The 22,013-nt window shown below is 46.3% G+C and overlaps 2 protein-coding genes and 1 long non-coding RNA gene across 14 annotated transcripts in view; 2 read left to right on the top strand and 1 right to left on the bottom strand.

Annotated features, from left to right (window-relative positions):
• The window catches only part of EHBP1 (EH domain binding protein 1), a 297,963-nt gene extending 287,285 nt beyond the window's left edge, over positions 1-10,678 (top strand). For all 10 annotated transcript variants that reach the window (XM_074332040.1, XM_074332041.1, XM_019717739.2 and 7 more), the window contains 4 exons: positions 1,767-1,866; positions 2,996-3,069; positions 9,273-9,387; positions 9,605-10,678. In XM_074332040.1, the coding sequence (XP_074188141.1) occupies positions 1,767-1,866; positions 2,996-3,069; positions 9,273-9,387; positions 9,605-9,695 (380 nt within the window). In that variant the 3' untranslated portion in view covers positions 9,696-10,678. The remainder of the gene's footprint in view (positions 1-1,766; positions 1,867-2,995; positions 3,070-9,272; positions 9,388-9,604) is intronic.
• Positions 8,645-12,122, bottom strand: LOC141571554 (uncharacterized). Of its 3 annotated transcripts, none has more exons than XR_012496384.1 (3): positions 11,970-12,122; positions 10,673-10,840; positions 8,645-9,066 (listed from the first exon to the last, which is right to left on the bottom strand). It is a non-coding gene; the product is annotated as an uncharacterized LOC141571554 (long non-coding RNA). The 3 variants fall into 3 exon arrangements; XR_012496385.1 differs by lacking the exon at positions 11,970-12,122 and adding an exon at positions 11,753-11,962; XR_012496386.1 differs by lacking the exon at positions 11,970-12,122 and adding an exon at positions 11,420-11,745.
• A 2,817-nt stretch (positions 12,123-14,939) lies between these two features.
• OTX1 (orthodenticle homeobox 1) lies at positions 14,940-21,423 on the top strand. Its single transcript, XM_019717807.2, has 5 exons — positions 14,940-15,022; positions 15,375-15,439; positions 16,959-17,159; positions 18,042-18,193; positions 19,446-21,423. Exons 3-5 carry the CDS (start codon positions 17,063-17,065, stop codon positions 20,262-20,264), a joined length of 1,068 nt encoding a protein of 355 aa, XP_019573366.1. The 5' UTR covers positions 14,940-15,022; positions 15,375-15,439; positions 16,959-17,062; the 3' UTR covers positions 20,265-21,423.
• Positions 21,424-22,013: the final 590 nt, after the last annotated feature.

The raw sequence follows: 22,013 nt of genomic DNA on the forward strand, positions 1-22,013 counted from the left end.
TGGTACGTCCATAATTTATGCAAGTATTAAAAAGAATGAAGTAGATCTTCAAACAGCGTGACAAAAGCACGGGGCAATACATAATATGATCTCACTGACGTTAAAGAACACTGTATGTGTCTAGACAAGGTATACATGTGTGTGATAGACATAGCTACCATGTTTCCCCAAAAATAAGACCTAGCCAGACATTCAGCTCTAATGCGTCTTTTGGAGCAAAAATTAATATAAGACCCAGTATTATTTTAGTATTAGACCAGCTTTAATATAAAGTATAATATAATATAACATAACATAACATAATATAATACTGGCTCTTATATAAGACTTTGTCTTATATAATTATAATATAAGACCGGGTCTTACATTAATTTTTGCTCCAAAAGACGCATTAGAGCTGATTATCTGGCTAAGTCTTATTTTCGGGGACACACAGTATGTATGTGGTCTGGAAGGAGCTATGCTAAACTGTAATAGTATTTACTTCTGGGGAAAGGAGGTAGAGTGGAAAATTGGGGAGTGTGGGGTTGGTGAAAGAGGACTTGACTTTTTACTCAATTGTCCCTCTATATTGTTTGAATTTTTTAAATGGACTGGTAGTGTGTTTGAAAGTTAAAAGAAAATACCTTGCTTTAAAAGAAAATAAAACTTAGGGAAATAGCTGGATATTGAGTCTTAGCTGGGATATTTAGTTTTTTATTAGATATTTAAGTAAACCCTATGAATCTATACAGAAGTTGAACTGAAGTATCAAATGACGGCCTAGCAAAACAATAAACCAATCATGGGTGAAATTCACGGGGAATAAAAGTCAAAGATTTACATATTTGACTAGGTACAATTTGAAGGGAGAGAAAGGAAGGGAGATGGTGGGGAATTAATATTTTTCTTGAGTATGATTGTGGCCTACTTCTATGGGAACAATAACAAATATGCACTGTGTATCATGATCCTTAATACACTGGCCTTTAAAGGGTGGTAGTGGTACAGATGGTGGAATGGATATTAGGGAAAGTGAATTTTAAATGTGCAGTCAGTAAATTTATAATCTCAAGTTTTAGATCATCTCTCTGCTCAACTGTTCTCTGATTTACTGAATATCATTATGTTTATTATAATGTTGGGTTTTGTTGTTGTTTTTTTTCACAGATAGCTGTAAGCCTTTTTTGTAACCTGGTCATTTATAATCTATTTTAAATGATTTGCAAGTATTTACCCATTAGGGATGATGAGTTCCAGAATGGTATATGCACATAAATCTTTAGTTTACTTTTGGGGAGGAAAATAAGAAAAAAACAAGTCATTACAAGTGAAAGCTTTCACAAAATCTCTGGACTTCTCTGATCTTCCTGCTAGTCTTGTAATTCTTATAATGATTTTTTAACTTTTTTTTTTTTTTTATCATGACCATATGTCTGTCAGTGCCAGAAGTTCCTCATTGAAACATAATAATAAATCAGCCTCTGGGGAGGATTTAAAAGTTGGAACACTTTTTTTCTGACTGTACTCAGTGTTAGTATGATGTGTAGATATGTTAAGGGGGACTGAAAAATACATGCTGAATAATACCAGCTTTAGAAGATTGGCTTATGAATTTTTAAATACTGATTTCTTTTTTCAGGCTTTGGACTTTAATCTTATGTTGTTATAAACAGTTTAATTTGTACTGTCGGGGTAGCTAAAAAGTTTCACGTTAAAAAACAACACTGTGTTAAACTATTTCCTTGTAAATATCATATAATAAGAAATCTTTTTCTGAATTATAGGAAGGAACACAGAAGAAGAAGAAGCTATGATGCAGGAATGGTTTATGTTAGTAAATAAGAAAAATGCCTTAATAAGGAGAATGAACCAGCTCTCTCTCCTGTAAGTACTCATGACTATGCTTGTTTTTCCTACAACATTGATGAATTTTAAGCTTTCTGTCATTGCCTTCTTTCAGGTTTCGTATTTATTAGGCTTAACTTTTTTATTCCTTGGAGATAATAGTATATTATATATAAAAATAAAAGTAGTGTGTGACCAATTTTCATCTGAACAGTTTGAATTCTAAAATAGTGATACTGAAAAGAACCAATTGTGTTTATTATACAGAAACCCAATGAATATAAACAATTTTTGAAATAAAGAAATAAAGCATTGTGTACAAAAAGGAGATTTGGTATATGTTAAGGGTTAGAAGGGAAAAGAAATAAAATTGGAATTTATTTAATATCAAATTTTAAGTTAAAAATTAAAATAACTCTTAATAAAGACAAAAGTAACTTTGTATTCTACAAATGATGTTACCCTAAATTTTGGGATAAAAGATTAAGACTTACATAGAAATAACCGTTTTATGAGTGCAAGAATTACAGTAAAATGGAGATTAGACCAAATGTAAGCATTCTTAGTCCTTAGCATTTAGTTCACTATAGGATTTAATGCTTGTTCCTTTTTGTTCACTAGCAATGTTCTTATATAATGCCACCTAGTGTGGGAAGGAGTAGGCTTACATGTTTTATTTTAGTGAAAAGATCTATTTTTGTCATTTCTGCCATGCCTGAACTTGATAAAAGAGTTATGAAGAAGCACAAAAAATAACTAATCCTGGAGTTTTAATTGTCTCTATATTAAATTTGCACTGGTAGTACTTTGATGTTATACTTTTTACATGGAGTTGTAGACAAAGAGTGTTTATTGTGAACTATGAAAATGATTTTACAAAATAGCTTTATACCTGGCACTTAATACAAGAAGCATTGAAGAATGAGACTACTTATCTGCAAATTAAAATATACCTCTGTGCAATTCAAAATTGAAGGAGAAAAATAATAGCACTAATAAATATTCAACCTAAGGAAGGTTTTAGGTTTGTGTATCATTTGTTTGGAGTAGCTTAAAGTTAAAGAGAAAAGTCAGTTATGAGTCCTAAAATCAATGTAACCTAAAGGTTCTTTTAAGTGTTTAATGATTTAGTAATTAGCATATTGATGAACTTTTGTAACTTGCCTAGGGAAAAAGAACATGATTTAGAACGAAGGTATGAGCTGCTGAATCGGGAATTGCGGGCAATGCTAGCCATTGAAGGTAAGAAATGTTAGAGTGGAGTGTGAGGTACGTGAGGTGTCAATTGTCAGAGATTTAAAGGGTGTAATACACTTCTGGTCTCCAAAGGTGTGGTCTGACTAGGGACCTACAGGATTTGCAAATAAATGCCTTGGAGTCAAAAAACATAGGTCATATAAAATCTAAGGGGGATCTTAATTCAGATAATCATTATGGTTGCTATTAAACACAAAATTGTCTTAACTTTTGTCAGTAAGTTTAAATGTCAATAAAATGGAAAATATAAGGAGTTAAATGATTTAATTACATTTTGCTATTTGCAATTTAAAGTTGTTCCACTGGGGAAGTGTGGGAAAGATTTATCATTTTGATTTTTCACAGAAATGTCACTGTCCAGTCTATTATAGTTCTTAAGATTCCAGTTCCTATTAAGTGATTATGTAGGCAAAGATTGGCATAAATGAGACACTTTCACACTTTTCATCAAGCTTTTAAATGAATTATGAATCCTAAGCATGGTAAACATTAGCTAGCTTAACTATGATATCTACTCTGTATGATTATTTTTTTAATTCTTAGTTGTTTTCAAATGCTATTCTCCTTCTACAGCTTAATTGAAAAGGTCTTATAGTTAAAGATGCTTGCTTAAAAGCTAATCTTTTGGGCTCTGTAAAGTGGACCTTTTGTCTAATCAATGTAAATTTATTTTCCTATTCTATATTGACCTCTTAACCCATTGACTGTCCATGGTAATTTCCTTCTTCACCTGATAAGGTACCTGATCCATAATAAGTCAATTCTAATTAGTTCACAAACTGGAAATTCAAGTTTGTAAGGGGAAGACAAATGAAACCATACATTTTTTAAATATTTTAATTAATATTGTTATTAGATAAAATACATGCTAATTATCTAAATAGTATCTTATACATTTATAGTTTTATTTCACTTTTATATCCATAATCTCATTTGATAAATGACTGGCAACATTTGTATATCTTCATTTAGAAATCAGATTTACTTTATTTAGAAAATTTCAGGTAGTCAGTTTCCTTCAAGTGGCTTTCCAAATGTATCAAATTATACCATTGATAATGACTATTAAATTTGTCGGAATTATTTAAGAAGTTCTGTGAAACTTGCCATTGAAATAAAATGAACAAGTATTAAATGGTATTTTTCTCTTGATATAATTTTTGTAGTCAGGGTATACTTTTTAAAAGAGATTGGAAAGCTAAATAGTCACTTGAAAGATAGTTACAGCAAATATTATTTATATAGTATATATGTAGGTATGTGTAATATAAAATGTATGAATTGTAAAAAATGTATGTAATATAAAATGTAGTCTGTATAATATGTAACTCATTGTACAGTTCATTCTTTATAAATTCATTATACATTACCCTCAATACCGAGTATTAAAAAAGTTTTTTTTACCCATTCTCTCATGTATAGTAAATTAAACCATCCCTAAAATACATGATACAATACAGTTGACTTTTAAGACACATATTGCTTCTATCCCCAAACCAGTATTATTACCAAATAGCATCTTAAAAGGAGGGCCACAATATGTATAAAAGATCCCAGTTTCATTGGCAGTCCTGTCCCTATATACCAGACCTACAAGCTTAAATAATCTAACATTTTATCTGCCTTCTCTTCTTGTATATACGGAAGACCAGTCAGTAGAAAGTCATATTTTTTCAAACTCTGTTTTGTTTTATTTTTTAATTAATAGCATTGTCCCATATGTGGTTGTGCCTTAAATCTCAGCCAGTTTCTTTTGCTGGTTGAGGGAAAAAAGACTTGAGGAAAGAAGCAGCCTGTTCATTACAAATAAAGACACTTTCTTAGAGAGAGGCCTATCCCATTATCCTGGGCAGTACAACGCTGGGCTGTCCTGGAGAAGTACTGTCAATTGTGACCATCAGTCCAGTGAAGACAGTGTCCTCTAAGCCAACCCTGAGAATGGACACACATACAGTTCAGTAGCCTTTTGGAGTTTTAAAACACCACAGAAAAACATGCAAACAGGCAACACTGATTGATTTTGTTTTGCTTTCCTTTGTTTTAAAGTTTATTCTTCTGTTCTTTCCCGTCTCTTCTATGTAGTAGCTATAAGATGGTTTTCGTAATAAATAAACTAAAATCTTTTCAAATAAATCTGCAGCTGAAACCATTCACCAGGAGAAAAGCACAGAATATTAATAGCCATAGCACACTGAAAGAAGTATTAAAAGCTTGCTTTCAGAGCAAAAGAAAAAATAATATTCAATATATCCATTCTTCTGAGAATCCATAATCACTTTGGCCTGTTTTTCACCTTTCTTTCCTGAGGTGTTTTTCATAGCAGGAGTTTCACTCTACCGTGCTAAGTTATAGGATCCCTTAAGCTAACAAATATCTTTTAGATACTTTTCCTATAGTTTTTTTGTGTGTGTGTTGTTCCAGATTATTTAATGTCCCCTCAGGAAAGGTAAATTTATTTCTGCACACATTGGGGTGGGCTTTTAGAAAGTGGTATGTTCATTTTCTGCACAAGAAATGGATCTTCTCTAGGATTTTGTACATCTTGATTTATTCTTGGCTTAGAGTTTGAAGTGGGTGCTCTTCTAAAGGGATTTATGCATAGGTTCACTATTTTTGTAGTTATGGTTTATATGATAAGCTTTTTATATTTAAAATCAATATGTAATCCCGTGGAGGAGCTTATCCCCTAAAACCCCATTTGTAAATCTATTTTAGCTTTGTTACACAGCACAGCCACAGTCTTCCATAGATTGATTAGGTACAGCAGTAGAATCCTATCAAATGGCCTGCTCTGATGATGATGCAAACTCTTTCAGGATTGCTAGTTGACTGGAACTAAAGATAAGACTTGACTGCAATCCCCCAATGTGCTCTTTACAAAACTAGTGTTAATTTTCATCAAAGTCCCAGGCTTATTTATAGTGTCAAGGTAGAAGGTTTACTACAAGAACTTTAGGTCCTTTCTATTAAAGTGTTTATAGGTATTTCTTCTGCCTTTTTTCTAAGGTAATTATCAACTTCAGCAAATAAACTGAATCAGGGAATGAATAATTGGCCCTATATATAAAAAAGAGTTTTTAAAATTAGCAAAACAGCTCAGCACAGATGGGCATAAATAGAATCTCTTTATTTCAACACTTCGGCTCAAATGCAGCATCAAAACTTAATCCTATTTGTTGCGAGAGGATATGGCTTTTGTAGCAAAAGTACACTGAAATCTTTAAATTAATCAGAACCCACATTGGTCTGTCCAAGCCAAAGTCAGTGTACATCTAGCCAGCGGTGACTGGAGTTGTAGGTGACTAATCCTTTCTTAAAATGCATAACAGGTAACATAAACTTAGATGCAAGTTTTTAAAACATGATGTTATGTGTTGGTGAAGCTATTTAAAAGGGGATTTTCTTCTAATTTTTAAATTTCGACTTGAACATACAAATGTGAATCTTGATCAATTTTAAAGATATTAAATTTTCTTTAAAATCATCAAAATAGTTTACTTAATTTCCCAAATTAGCATTCAAATATGTGTGTATGTGTATAAATTTACTCCCAGGAGAAAGCAAATACAAAGTTAAAGTAGTTTTGCTAATATAAAATGTACTCACTGCACATAGCTATTGCCTCTACAATTGACTAATATTTTGTAGATAGATATCAATGTTGTACTGACAGATTTAATATGAAAAATGCTATACATTTATGCTGGAATATTTTAAATTCTAATGTTAAATCTGACTAAAATGATGAAAATTACCTAAATATTCATAATTTAAGTATGTGTTTGTTACAGTTATGGGAAATTGAAGAATACTAATTTCTAGGAAAAGTTAAAAAATTTTAAATTATTCAATACTTCAGGGGTTTTAAAAATAGAGTTTTCTCTCTTATCCACATTATTAAAATCTTATTTTTTTAATTAAAAAAGTCTTGATATTTCTAGTTATTAATAAAAGCCTTAAAAGTCACTGCTCAGGTGCAAAGGAAAAATAATTAATAAAATTATGTCTGTTGTTAAAATTTATTTTTTTCTTGATTTTAAAACATTTTGTAATTTTCTATTTAATTATACTTGTAAGTGGATAGTGGAGAAAACTTCCCAGTTGTGAAGTTCTTATCAAAATGTTTTGGAAGTAAAGAATTATAAATTAAATCTTATAATCAGAATAATTTCTTGTGGTTGGATTGGAAAAATTAATATTCATCAAAATTAGTAATCTTAATAATTGTAAAATTTAGTTACAAATCTTTTAGCAGGGTTTTCTCTGAGTTAACATTTCTAGAAGTACAGTTACCTGAAATTAAACTAGATGACCTTTAAGATCTTTCCACCCTAGAGAGGTTATTAATACATCTACTGTGTAGAATGAGACTGATTAAGAACAAGAACCAGATTAGAAAATTGACCAGCATTGTTGAAACTCAGTTGCATTTAAATCCAAAGAATAAAATGATAGGGCTTTTCTTCAGCTTTGCTGTTTTGTTATTATTTTTTAAATTCTTACATTTAGGAAAAACTTTTCATAGTAATTATTTCTTTACTCCTCTCCATGCTACAGAATATTTCATTTTTTTAATAAGAATGTGATGTGACCATTTATTTGTGTGATGTTTTGTATCAAGTGTGGATAATTAATATATGGTATGTTTCATATGTATATGTATGTATTTGAGCTTATAATGAAAAGAATAGTGATAAAACTGAATAAACTATTCTAGCTTCTTGCTGCTATTCTAACCTCTGTTGCATGATGATGCATCTAATTTTTAATTCGTAAATACAAGATAAAATTCCCTCTAGCACCACTTGCTTTCATATAGCTGCTGAGCAGTTTGCTGTCTTGAATAAATTTTGCTTTGGAGGGGGTGGGGGGGATTTGAACCAGCACATTCTTGTGTGGTTTGTGAAGATTCACATGGTAACCAGCGGTGTGCATTGTTAGGTTTATCTGAATAAGCACCAGCCATGTGAGTTTTAACATGATTGCCCAGGGCAATGGAGAGAGAAGGGAGAAACCCGAAAGGATTGCACTCCACTCTTTTTTGGAAAGTGCATTTGCTGGAGGATGGGGGCTGCATGAGTCAGTGGCCATGCCTTTTTTTTTAAGCTGGTGTCCTGTTTCCCTCTAGGTCCTCATTTGTTCTCCTATCTGCCTCATCATCTACTTCTTCTTTTCATTGTTTACCTTCCTAATGAGGGAGGCGGGGTAGACTGGGGGTTGATTGACAGCTACAAGCCCTTACAGTCTGGCCAGAGAGCAGTTGGCTTTGGTTTCAGAAATGCTTTAAATGTTCGATTAGGTCCTGTTTTTATTAAACCAAACTGCTGCTCATCTTAAGGAAATTATCAGGCCAGCAAAGATTAGGAAATATATTAATTGGGGTCCAAAACCATCCAAAAGAACTCCTACCCATGGAAAGAGCACTGCCCATCAGATTTTCCAACCTTTAACATGGAATTTCAAAAAGAAGTATGTAATTTTTCATTTGCAAAAGTGCTTTGATTTGAAACCACCCAGCAAACCTCTCCAAAAGAAAACTGGCTGTGATGCGATCGAGAGCTGCAGTGTAATATTGCAGAGCAAATTTATTTTTTACTTCAAAGAAAATGCTAATTAGCCGATTCACTACTTTTAAAGTTATTGTGAAGCATATGGCGCCCAGTGTGAGATACATCCAACTGCTAAAATAGAGCATAGAGGAAATTAGCGAAGAATGGGGCTGTACAGGGTAGCTTGGGGGTGGGGGAGGAGGATAGGTTCTCAGGCAGATTCTCTAGCCTTTCAGAATGATTTTATCGCCCATCTCTGCTTCCCGCCTCCTCATTTACCCACATCCACCACCACCAAGCCTTGGGCGACCTCTTCTAGGCCTCCAGCTCTCCCTCCCCTACTTGGGCGGAAATCAGGTGCGCACCTCCGGCTAGCCAATGGTTCACACCTGGTCTCTTTTGCAGGGTCCAGCTCAGCGGTAGCCATCTCCATCTGCGGGGAAATATTTAGAAAGCAGGGTTTTAGGGGTGAAACCTTACCACGCTGGCCAAACACCCCACAGAACACTAGCTAGTGCCTCTGTAATATGGTTTGCGGAGTACAAGGAAACTGAAAAGGCGGGAAGGGAGGGTGTGTGTGTGGGGGGGGGGGGTTGCGAGTGTCCCGCGGGTGAGTAACGAGCCTTCGGTCCTTTGCAGACTGGCAGAAGACTGAGGCCCAGAAGCGACGGGAGCAACTCCTGCTGGATGAGCTGGTGGCCCTGGTGAACAAGCGCGACGCGCTCGTCAGGGACCTGGACGCGCAGGAGAAGCAGTGAGTGGGCAGTGGGATCGGGGTCCAGGCTCTGCTGCCTGCTGAGGGGCCGAGAAGTTTGCGGAAACTTCAGTCCAGAGGTCTCAATGGGCCCGGGCAGCCTCCCGCTGGCCCCGCTGTGCCCATTCCCGCTGGGGCTCGGAATGCAGGGCGAGAGGGGAATGCTGGCTTTGCCCTCCACGAAGAAAAATAATTTTGTTTCCTATTTGACTTCCAGGGCCGAAGAAGAAGATGAGCATTTGGAGCGAACTCTGGAGCAAAACAAAGGCAAGATGGCCAAGAAAGAAGAGAAATGTGTTCTTCAATAGCAGCCGAACCAGAATCTTTCCCAACATTTTAGTCTTGGGTCCCCAGACCAGAAAATGTCAGACTCGTTGATTTAAAACTTTTAACATTTTGTTTGGCTGGATTATGCTTCTTTACCACCACCCCTTTTCCTCCCTCCTTTCCAGATAATAGACAGAACTCCAAAATAGCTTTGTTTAAAGGGTTTTTTTGTTGAGTTAATCATTTCCTTGAAATCATGTGAGATAGATTTGCACAGACACCTTGTGAATGATTGGTATTACGAGTGTTCAAGAAACTGTTCAAAGAAAGAAAGAAAAGAAAACCCTTCCCTCAGTATTTTCCCTCACTTTTTGATAGGAAGAAATTGAAAACATTTTTTGTTGTTGTTAATAGCATAATGACGGTGGGAGGGGGGTAAGAGGGGAATAAGAAAAATGTCATGAATGATTTTTTTTCCAGTCCTGCCATATGTAACACTGACTCTGTTACCTAAATTTTATAGTTAGATCATATTCATTCTACTTATTAAACTGTGTTCTATTTACCAGTGGGATTTTCTGCAGTTGTTTTGCATTTCACTCTAAGGATAATAGAGTTCCTCTCCTCTGCTTTCCTCAGAGGATGATTGCCCTTTAACATAGCCTGAGACAAGTCCTGTGATTTGAAGGTGAGCTGTGAAGATGGTATTAATTGACATGCATCAGTTTACAAAGACAGTCTTATCTTCTGAGAATGCGCCATCTTTTTCTCTAGATAATTATTTATTACATCTAGCTTGGTTCCTACATTTTGTTGGATTTCAACATTGGCTCAAGAATGCTGTTAATATTTATTCTGTATTGATAAAAGTTTGTCTTGCCACTATGAGTAAATCCCCCAGTTAATATTTTCTTCTCTAGCATAGCACTGTCATTTTTTTGTGAAAATGGTTACCTGTTTATTTATTACAATGCTGAAGTCATATATAAATTTTCAATAAAAGCAGAAACTTTCTTACCTTAAACACTCTGCTACTTCCTTGCAATGAAAACTTGACACTGGTTTGAGAAGTTTGTGTTTCTGTAGGACTTTTCATGTGGGGGAAAAAAAATGGTCCACTTGAGCGCTGGGCAGGATACTGGGCTGTATTTGGAGCTGAATAAGTTTACACCATCCCGGAGGGGCCCTGTTGACACAGGAATTCGAATTGAAAAGCCGTTAGTCATATTTTCTTAAGCAGTGTAAACTATCATTTATAAACAGTCATTTCTATTAAAGATTTGAGGAAATTTGTGATTCCACAGCACTGAAAAAAATGCTAATGTCTTGATGAATTCTCCACATTATTATTTTCAATTGTTATAATTTTACAGCCATATGAGGAAGAACTACAACTTCTGATAGCCTCCAAATCTGTAGGTGCTGAAGTAAAAGAAAGGTTTATTGCTGGGGGGTTGGGGTGGAGAGGGTAAGCGCTGCAGGTGTGTATGAGGTGAGGAAAAAGGAACTTCTAAGAAGTTCTAGGCAACAGAAAGAAACTGGCGATTTCTATGGTAGTTTCCATTACTCCTCTACAGAGGTGTCCGAAACAAAGAAAGCTCATTCAACAAGTCTGGAGAGAGAAAACAGTTCACTCGCAAATAAATACACTTTTGCCTAGATCATATATATGTATGTATATAGGTATACGCATATATATGTGTACATACACACAAATATTTATACATACACACATAAATTCGTTCGAAAGTATGCAGCCACTTACAATTGCCAGTCTTTCAAAATGATAAACACTTGCTACGGTAGAATTTCTTCACGACAAAGATTTTAGGAAGTTATTGAAAAGTTATCGGAACTCAGTGAAATCGGGTATTTGCCCTCTTTATTCGAGCAGAAGAGCAGAACCAGCGCCCGCTCTCTGGGGGAAGCTCTCAGACGCACGCTCTAAGCCCTGGCAAGCCGGCAGACGGAAATCGCCAGCCCAGAGCAGCCTGACGTTTGGGAGGCCAGCATCACCCACCCCATTTACGCTCGATTCGGGGAACCTTCCCTCCCAAGGAGCCTCACAGAGAGGCAACTCCCCCAAGCCGCTTCCGACCTGCCAAGCCCTAGATTTGCTGCCCCTCCTGCCCCAGGCGGGAACCTCGCTGGGGTCCCATTTGGTCTGCTCCGTGGCGCCCGCACGCCCCGCAGCGGCGGCGGAGAGCGGCCCCCAGGACTAGCTGGGTCAGGCCCGTGGCGAGGGCGCCGTGTCCCGATTGCATCGCGTTGTGCCCAGGGGCTGCCTCCTGAGCACAGGCGCGAGCCCAGCATACCGAGAGGCCGGGAACCCGAAAGCCCGCGCTGCAGGAAAAGAAGCTGTGCGAGCGGGGGTCGCCGAGGAGGAGGAGCGTTGGCAACCGGCTGGCTTGGGCACTGCCCGCGGGCCGGTGCAGAACTTCCGCCTCTGGCCAGCATCCCACGTCCCCGGAGCCAAACCCCTCCCCTTGTACCAAGTGTCCTCCAGAGTACGGCCTGGCCTCGAGGTCACCTGGATGCTGGATCCGGGTCCCGGAGCCCAGCTCCCACGCTCCTTCCCCGGCCCGGCGGGCCACGGGCTGAGTCGACTTGCCTTCTCTCTGCGATGCCCCCACTTGCCCTCCCCGCGCTACGACCGTTGCTGGAGAGGTCGAGGCTTCTGGCCAAGTGTCTCCCACCTGGACATTTGCCTAGTGACGGCCGCCTCAGTCCTCTACGACGCATACAAGAAACTTTCATCTCAGTCTCTCTCTATTCTCCTCCCTCTCGCCTCTCTTTTTCTTCTCTTAATCCCGGGGTTTTATGGGTTGAGCATTAAGAAAACTCGCCTGCAATTTGGGATTAGATAAGTACTCTCATTGGCGGGGTGGGGGGGTGGGGGAGACCGTGCTACTTGATACCTCCCAACTTCCCCGAGACCGTGCAGCATCTGGAACCCAGAGCGCAGGGCTCCCGCGTGGCGGGCCCTCGGGACCGCCTGAGCACATTCCAACGCGCACAACCGCCCTACCTCGCCCAGCCGGACCTCCGCCCCGCGCTGCAGCTGCAGGCATAACCGGGCGCCTAGGAAGCATGAGAGCAAGAGGTGGCGGGTCTAGGACAAGGCACGCACCCAGGCCCTGGAGGACTAAGCCACACACACAGCGCGCAGGCCCGGGCTGGAGCAGCGCATTGCTAGGGACACAGTCGCTGCCAAGGCGCACCCCAGGACGCCCGCATTCGCTTCCCCAAAAACTATTGTGCTCCAGCCCGCGCCTTTTCCCAGAACTGAAGGAGAGGGTGTATTTCGTTTCTTTCTGTAAACCTCTGCAACGTCTCCGGGGGCTCCGAGCCGCGGGCCTCGCGAGCTACTCCCTGCCGGGGCCTGCGCAAGCCTAAGGTGTGTCCCCGCCGGGTCAGCGCTGCGCTCTGCGCAGTTTCTTTTCCTGTTAAAGCTTTTCTTTCTCATGTTTTTCCTTTTCTCTCGTTTCTTTTATTGTTTTCTCTCTCTCAGTCTTTCTCTTTTGTGAATGGGCTGCGGTGTCTTTGTTCTAGAGAGAAGCGCCCGTGTCGCTGACTTTTGTGAACCAGAGAAGGATCTTGTAAAACCTCCTTTTCTCCTTCGTACTCCCCCACTCCGACCCCTCCTCCTTGGCCCCTTTGATTAGATGTTCCCTCATCTTCCAAAAAAAAAAAAATGTAATTTCGTTGGTCTGGCGGCCACTTTCTTTGAACATTAGCTCGCTTTCAGCTCCAACTTCAATTAGAAGGAGTTGATTTTGAGAGATCAACAAAAGAACCGACCAAAGCCTTATTAAAGGTCCTAAGAAGATCTCCCGGGTCCTTTGAGAAGCAGTTAAGGAAACAGTGTGCCCTCCATCATATTCTGTTACCGTATTTTATTCGGACTCCAAAGGAAAGTGTCGCTTGGGGGAGGGGGAAGCACTTTGATGAGCGGCGGCCGCGGCCCCTTTCCACTCAGCGGGCTCCCCCTTCTTTCTGCTCCTCCTTGCGCAGCGCCCCGTCCTGTCTCGGTGCCCGACCCCCGCAATGCGCCCGGCGGCTCTCTGACTCTCTCTCACACCTACTCCTGTCCAAACTTCTCACTCCACCTGTAGGGGTGGAGGGAAGGGGGCTTAGGAAAAAGGGGTATGAATTCCTCGAAAGGCAGTAAAGTCGTGCCTAATATTCAGGAGGAGATGCCATTTGAAAGAATTGCCTTGCTCAGGATTGGGGCGAAAACACGTTTTTTGCGCTTTGAAAAGTCCACCCAGGTGGACGTGTTTGAGAAGTTTGTTTGGCTGAGAAATGGGCTTTGCCAGTACGAACAATCCGGGGAAATCGCTTCAGGGAAGCTCCTTCTGCGACATGTGGGAAAGAAAATGAAGGCAGGGGTCTGTGGCCACCTTTTCCACCCGATTGTCCCTGGTAGAATACCGGGAAAGAGACAGAGACTGAGTGTGAAAGAAAAAGTTTCCTATCAAAAATTTTCGATTCAGAAGTAGAGTGTGTGTGGAAGGGGAAGGGAACACTGGGAGGGGACACGACATTTCAGAAGAAGCGTTTACGATTTGCAAACACCCTTCGTGGGTTTGGGAACTTCAGGAAACACCGAGGAGCAGGTAAATGGCGGGGCCTCTCCTGAGGGTGCTGTTCACTGGAGCGGGAGTCCTGGGGCGCCGAGGCGGGTTTTGCGCACCCGGCGCGGCGCCCGCGCTCGGCGGAGTAGCCTGTGCCGGCACGAGCTGCCCGCGGCGTCCGTCTGCAGGTGGCGGCGCAATGGAAGAAGACGCTGGGGCCCACAGCGCTGCGCAAGGGGCCGGGGGCCGGGGGCCCATTCTCCTCCAGCCCGCCTGAGTCCTCGCGCCCACAACCCGGCCGCTGAGCCGGGTGGCGCTCGGCAGAGCTAGAGAACCGGTTCTCCAGCACCTCGCCTCCTCTCTGCCACTCCCTCCGGGGCGCTGAAAGGGTGAGAGAAGGGCGGGGGCTCCACGGCGGCCTGGGGACCGGCGTCCCCCTCCGCGGCCGAGGCTCCGGATCTGTGCAAGTCTTCCTCGCTTGGCTCTGCGCGGAGTTTGCCAGCCAAGCCCGGGAGTTAGCGCGCGACCGGGGCGGGGCGGGCGTGCAGCGAGGGCGGGGTGCAGGGGGCGGGGGAGGGCGGGGGCGCGCGGAGGTAACCCCCGACTCGGGCTGCCATTGCCCGGCTCCCTGTCACTCAGCCCGCGCGGGGCCCAGGATTGGCAGCCTAGCCCCGTTACGCACTCACCTCGCGTTCACATACCCAGGGAGGGCAGTAGAAAGGTGATCAATCTTCATCAGGCTACATTTCCAATCACCTAAACAACCGGGCAAGACAAGCCACACCGACAAGGTAAATCGCTTGATTTATTTAGTTTGCAAAGTGCCTCTGCAGGACTTCCCCAGCCCCCACCACCTCACGTTTTACCGGGAGTGCAGCGGCAACCGCGAGCTGCCTCCCAACTCTGCCCCTCTCACTCCACCCTCCCCCTTGAGGCCCCTTGGCACGGTCCTGGGCAAGGTAGTGTCTAGGGAGCGTGTGGGGCTTTGCAAAGTATCTGTGCAATAAAGTGAAACTTGGAGGGACACGCATAAAGCCAGTGGAAAGAAAGAGACGGGAGGAGGGAAGTTGGGAAAAGAAAGAAATCCGGCGGTCCTAGACAACCGCCAGCCCGGCGGATAATTCCTGCGGTTCTGTTTTGCAGGTTGACTGCCCAGCGGGTCCGTGAGGGCGCGAGGTAGATGGTGAGCAGCCCCAGAGCTGAGGGAGGTAAGGAGAAAGCCGCCGGGCCGCTTGGGACTCTGGTACGCGCCGGGTGCTCTTGCGTTCCTCTCTTCAGATGGGTCCCCACTTCCCGGGTCCCGGCACGTGGGCGGGGCTGGAGAGCGGCCTGGCTCCCCTACTGGTGCGCGGAGGACCCCAGGGCCCCGCTGCGGCCCCGCGCCCCCGCCTCCTCCGAAGTAACCGAGCTGAAGTGTTAAGTTTAAAGAAAGTCTTTGAAACTCACACTGCAGCCTAGCAGAGTCGCCGAGGCCCAAGAGCCCCGGCTGTTTCCTTTTCGTCCCCTTCTCTGCAAGCTGGATTCTCCCAGCCCAGGCCGTGCGTCCCGAAGGATAGGGGCGGGAGACTTCTTTAGCTCTCACGTCTCTCCCTGAACCCCTAGCCCAGGTCCCAGGCCTGCGTAGACTTCCCGCTAAGCGGGGTGAAGAGACAGGTCCCCTGGGGCCCCAGTCCCACTCCCTCAGCACGACTTCCCGACCCCTGAGGGTAGCGCCTCAGGTTCGGGGCAAGTAGGGAAGGGAGGCTTCGACCTTCCAGCCCAGGTCAGCGCGAGCGACGCCCCTGAGGCCTACTTCTCCAGTCCGGATCCGGTCCTGGGGTCGCGGTTTCAGCTGGTAGGGTAGTCAGAGAGAGCACGGGACCTGCTGAACACAGGCCTCCTAAATCCTCGGGACCCCTTCGGCAGCTGTTTGGGTCACCTTTCAGTCCCCGCTGGGACTCCATTGTACGCAACGAGGACCCGGCAGAAAGAAGGACCGGCTTGCGTTGGCGATGCGCCCCTAACCTGGGGCGGCCACTGAGAACCGCCACTGCTACAGCGGCCCGCTCGGCGTCTTCTGGCCGCCCCTGGGAGACCTCGGCCTGTAACTGCGGTTGAGGTGTGGTGGGATTACTAGTGAGCCAGTTTTCAGTGGCTGGACACAGAGAAATCAACTAGAGGGGTGGCTGTGGGCTCTAGGGCCGGGACCCAGCCCCGGAGACCGTGAAAGGAGGGTACTCTTCTAAGTGGGTAGTGCATCCTGGAGAGGCCCCGGTGCTGCTAGTGCCTCATCTGGGCTCTCTGGAATCTCTGCCTTTCGTCCCACTTTCAAAAACATTTGAAACAAAACGAAACAGCCCCTCATACTTTGGGCAGCCTGCCGCCCGGGCGCCGAGTGAACGTTTGCTGGTGCAGTACGAGGCCGGCTCCCACCCAACCAGAATTTTGCCTAGACGTGGGACCTTGCACACTTCGCGGTTCAGGCTCTGCTTCCCAGCGTATCCCTGCTTTTAACCTCTCCTCACTCCTAGCGACGCCCTACCAGTGTCTTTGGCCCCTTCCAAAACCGAAAAGAGGCGATAACGATCCAGAAAAGTTTGCTTTTCGAAGAAGCCTTTGCGCAGTTGGCCGCTCTGCGCAGTCCATAGCTTGTGTCCCCTCTCGATCTCGTGGCTCCTTGCCTTGGACAAGACCAGGAAGCCTAAATGGCTCCGAATGACTGTTTCCGTGTGTCTCGTATCTCCCTAGGCCGGGCCCCCAGAGGCAACCGAGCTTGAAGAACTGCGCGGTGGGAGCCCCGCACAGCTCCCGGCCCCCTGGATCCGTCGGGGCGCCTCCACCCGGCTGTTAGCATGATGTCTTACCTCAAACAACCCCCATACGGCATGAACGGGCTGGGCCTAGCCGGGCCCGCCATGGACCTCCTGCACCCCTCCGTGGGCTATCCGGGTGAGCACTAGTCCCCGCCCCCAGCCCCTGCAATTTTGGGGGACCCCCAGCGTCTTTGGTTTGAGGACACGCTTTGTCACGGAGCAGGCCCAGAGAGCAGGTTGCCTAGTCTGCTTACGATGCAGGGCAGTCTCGGGTCGGTGAGGTGGGCCAGGGCACAGAAAACCCGCAACGTGCACCCTCCCGGGCCCGCCACACCGGACACTTGTCTCCTGTTGTGGCTCCACCGCCAGCATAGGTGACCTTTTTGGTGTGTGCATGTGTGAATACCTTCCTTTTCCCCCAACACTGAAGGAGGATTCTAGACACTCGCCATGCCTTGACAGGAAGAGCCGAGCTTCCCTTATGGGAAGTGACTGGCGGAACTAAGAAAGGGAATTCTCCCTCCCTAATAAAATTGCCCTCAAAGAGCAGTCGTGTGCACCAACTTTCGTACTGATGATGTGGATGGCTTGAGCCGAATTCTGCCTTTTTTTTTTTTTTTTTTTTTTTTACCTGCCACTCCTTCACCCCCTTCTATTTCCTCGGAAAGTGTTTTCCACGTAGTGTTTTTGCTCACCCCTTCCCCACCCTCCAGCCAGGGAGTGTGTTGCTGTGTGTGTGTGTGTGTGTGTGTGTGTGAAGACTATAATTTCTCTTCCTTTCTTAACCTCCGCGAGTCTGGGAAGGGGGCAGCTCTGGAGTCCTGCTCTGAGTCGCACACATGAACTTTCTCCCACCTGTGGCCTCTTAGGCTCGGCCTCCCGGGGGAGTTTCTTTTGCTTGAGCCCGGCTTTCTTTTGCAACGGCTCGGCTCAGGGCCTGCCAGGGGTCTGTTTGCGTCCTCTAGCGCGGGTCCTCGTAACCACCACTGACCCGAGGCGCCCCCGCGTGTCCCCTTAGCCACCCCGCGGAAGCAGCGGCGGGAGCGCACCACCTTCACGCGGTCGCAGCTGGACGTGCTCGAGGCGCTCTTCGCCAAGACTCGCTACCCTGACATCTTCATGCGCGAGGAGGTGGCGCTCAAGATCAACCTGCCCGAGTCCAGAGTCCAGGTGCGCGCGCCCGGCGCTCCAGGGTCAGGGTAGGGGCGCTGGGGCTGCTGGGAGAGGGCCTGGGGAGGGTGGTCCCGTGTGGGGGCAGGCTTACAGACTGGGCAGCCCCTCCCGGACTTCCCCTAGCTCTGGGCCCAGGCTTGGAAGGGGGGGCAAAGTTAAAGGAACTAGTTTAGAGCCCTGGATTCAGCCCTTGGCCCCGGGGCACCTTCGGTATCGAAAGTCCTTTTTAGGATTGCGGGAGGACAAGCGAGCCTCCCGGAACATAAAGTGCCCTGAGGGCCTGACACTTGCCCCCTGCTTCTTCGGCCGCCCCAGGACTTGGCAGTTTCCTTCTGGTACTGAATTCTGTCTCCGCCTTGGCCTTGTATCCCGGGGGATCCTGGAAATGGAACAGTGGAGCTTGGCTGGAGCCTGGTGCCCTGTCTGGGAGTGTGCTTGGAGGGTAGCGACAGTTTGATTAGACGCTTCCTTTGCCTGGAGAGGATGCCGAACGCAAAACCCGCCAATCGGCTTTGCCGTTTCTGTTTTTGCGATGAAAGGGCCCCGAAAAATTGGATTATAACTCAGAACTTTCCTTAAGGGCCTTTTATCTCGCCTTCTTTTCCCGGAGGTTCGAGTAGGAAACGTTAATGCAATGCCAAGAACCAGGCCCTCCAAAAGGAGTGAGAACTTTATGACTGTCCTACTTGGTTCCCTACTTGGAACCAAGAAGCCCAAAGAAATTCTGCCCATGCTTCCTTCCCTAATCCGCCAAGTACTGCCTCTGTTCAGCGTGCGGGCCTTGCTCCTGCTCGCACACAAATTCTCGCCCTGCCCCGCACCGGGCCTCAAGCGGCCAACTGGCTCCGGCCTCAGACTGTCCCTCACTCTGCGGCCTGCTGTGTGCCTCTCCTGTTTCCCGAGCTCTAGTTATATTAGACAGGGCCTCCAAACATACACGGGGCTGCTGGGAAGCAGCCAACAGCAGTAGTTTAGAGATAGCTGAACTTCTGTCTGGACAGACACAAATGTTCCGCCCTAGGGCAGAGTTGCGCTGCGGGTGGAGAGGGGCAACATCCTTACTTTGCCAGAGGAGGGTCTTTGAGCAGAAGGATGGGGGAGGGTGGAGAAACTGGGAACGCTGGTGCTGGGTCTGGCCGTGAGGGAGTTGGGGAGGGGCGGAGGCCTCATAGGAGGGGGGGCATGGGGCGGGGGAGTATCTAGCTCTACTCGCCTCCAGACACGCTCTCCCCCACCCGGCTCGCTGCAGGTCTGGTTCAAGAACCGCCGCGCCAAATGCCGCCAGCAGCAGCAGAGTGGGAGCGGGACCAAGAGCCGCCCAGCCAAGAAGAAGTCGTCCCCGGTGCGGGAGAGCTCGGGCTCGGAAAGCAGCGGTCAGTTCACACCGCCTGCTGTGTCCAGCTCCGCCTCCTCCTCCAGCTCGGCTTCCAGCGCCTCCGCCAACCCCGCGGCGGCAGCCGCTGCGGGCCTGGGCGGGAACCCGGCGGTGGCAGTGCCGTCGTCGTTGAGTACGCCGGCTGCTTCATCCATCTGGAGTCCAGCCTCCATCTCGCCCGGCTCAGCGCCTGCGTCGGTGTCGGTGCCGGAGCCATTGGCCGCGCCTAGCAACGCATCGTGTATGCAGCGCTCGGTAGCTGCAGGCGCAGCCTCCGCCGCAGCTTCTTATCCCATGTCCTACGGCCAGGGAGGCAGCTACGGCCAGAGCTACCCCGCGCCCTCTTCTTCCTACTTCGGCGGCGTGGACTGCAGCTCATATCTAGCGCCCATGCACTCGCACCACCACCCGCACCAGCTAAGCCCTATGGCACCGTCCTCCATGGCCGGCCACCACCATCACCATCCGCACGCGCACCACCCGTTGAGCCAGTCCTCAGGCCATCACCACCATCACCACCACCATCACCACCAGAGCTACGGCGGCTCGGGGCTCGCCTTCAACTCTGCCGATTGCTTGGATTACAAGGAACCTGGAGCCGCCGCCGCTTCCTCTGCTTGGAAGCTCAACTTCAACTCGCCCGACTGTCTGGACTATAAGGACCAAGCCTCATGGCGGTTCCAGGTATTGTGAACCAGGAGTAAGAGAAGAAGAGAAACGCAACTACCTGCGCCCTCCGTGGTCCCCGTCCTTTTGCTGCTGCTGCTGCACCGCCCGCCTTTGCCTCAGCTTCTCCAGACCTGATTTTCATGTCCCTAGAAGATGCCCATTCCCTGCACTGCTGCCCTCATCTTTGTGCCACTTGCTTGGGGGAGGGTGTGCAAACCCACCCACCCCTTGGATGAGGGGGGACAGGTGCTGCGGCTTGGCCACAAATTCTATACGGGAGAGTTGTGTGCTCTCCTCAACCCCTAACGAACTCCTAAGTCACCCACTTCCAGTCTTTCTGGACAGTTATTATGCACTTGCAGCCTTCGGAGACTCTTCACTCTGACTCGGTGTTTGAGCCCTACACTTTTATTTATTCTTTCTGGACACTGGAGTCACTCACTAGGTGGCATATCTGCCCATTGGAGTGCACCCACACTCTATTCCCAAACAACCACTAAGTGTGTCTCACGTGCAGACTGCTGCCCCTTCATCTGCCCTCGGCCCCTTTCCCCGCCTGCAGGCCAGAGCTTCCCGGCGTCTCCTCCTCCGGCCGGAAAGCGCTGGGGCAGGGCGGGAGAGGGAGGAGCGCGCCCCTAGCTTCTCACGCTCAGCCCCGCCCTGCGTAGAACTGGCTCAACCTTCCGCCTCAGCGGGAATGCTGTACATAGTCGGGTCCGTTCCGGGGACCACTTATACCTTTTAGTTGCTGTTGGTTGAACTGAGCATATCTCGTCTTAGCGCCCAGGAAATAGAACTTTAAGATATATACAGCGCGCGCGGACACACACACAAACACACACACACACACACACACTATAAAACAAAAGCAAAAATATTTTCCCTCTGTCTCCCAGCCTACGCCCTCAAACGATGGCGCTTTTACTTTTTTCAGTTGTTGCAAAGCAGTCCTGCCCTCTCACACCTTTTTATCTCTATGTATTTATTAAAGAGAACCGTTTGGTTCCAGGAACCTGGGCATAGAGGATCAGAGGGCCCGGGAGTGTGGAGGAAACAGCCAAGTCAGGGTACAGGGGAGGGGTCTAGACTGGGCTTGGGCGCAGGACTGAGTCCTTCACCAGGTCCAAGCACAGGGTCGCAGTTCCGGTTTAGAGACAAAAAACAAAAGGAAAGAAAATAAAAATACAGCATTATGGAAAAACAAACCCAGGCCCCAAACCTCAGTTCCCATTCCTCTGTCAGCTTCTCTCTTTAAGCAAACCCTGTTTTGTCTAGTGAGTTCTTAGTGCACCTTCATGCTCCTAAATCTGCGGAGAGCCCGCGCCTGTGTATCAATTTTGCCTTTGGCCGTTTCATCCAGTAGGTGGGAAAGTAATTTGTAAATTTGATTTGTCCGATGTGAAGATCACAAATTACTTGTTGAAATGTAAGGCAGTCCCCTTCTCCCCCTTTATCTACATTATTTCCCGAAAATAAATGCAAATTAATGAACATCTTGTCAGTGTGGCTCTTCTGATTCCAGCCCCGGGTCCTGGTCTGGGGGGGCGGGGCTTAAAAGGAGGGAAACTCCCGGGTTAATAACCCTCGCGTTGATGACCTGTATGAAGCTGGAGGCCAAAGGATAGGGTGGGAGGACTTGGCAAGAAGAGTGCCAGGAACGTTCTCTTAGGGAGTGTTCTCCCCTCCCGGTCAGCCCGGCCTCTTCCCCCAGGCATTTTGACCCCCACATCCCCTCTCGCCATCCAGGACAGACAGGTGTCAGAACTCAATTCC

The sequence above is a fragment of the Rhinolophus sinicus genome, linkage group LG05 (genome assembly GCF_036562045.2).
Source record: "Rhinolophus sinicus isolate RSC01 linkage group LG05, ASM3656204v1, whole genome shotgun sequence".
In the NCBI taxonomy this organism is placed as follows: domain Eukaryota; kingdom Metazoa; phylum Chordata; class Mammalia; order Chiroptera; family Rhinolophidae; genus Rhinolophus; species Rhinolophus sinicus.

What these genes read in the sequence shown, in the direction of transcription:
- OTX1 (XM_019717807.2), top strand. Translation starts at nt 17,063, where the DNA reads ATGATGTCTTACCTCAAACAACCCCCATACGGCATGAACGGGCTGGGC. An exon ending in CCCCTCCGTGGGCTATCCGG is followed by an intron (nt 17,160 to 18,041) that starts GTGAGCACTAGT and finishes GTGTCCCCTTAG; the next exon opens with CCACCCCGCGGAAGCAGCGG. An exon ending in TGCCCGAGTCCAGAGTCCAG is followed by an intron (nt 18,194 to 19,445) that starts GTGCGCGCGCCC and finishes GGCTCGCTGCAG; the next exon opens with GTCTGGTTCAAGAACCGCCG.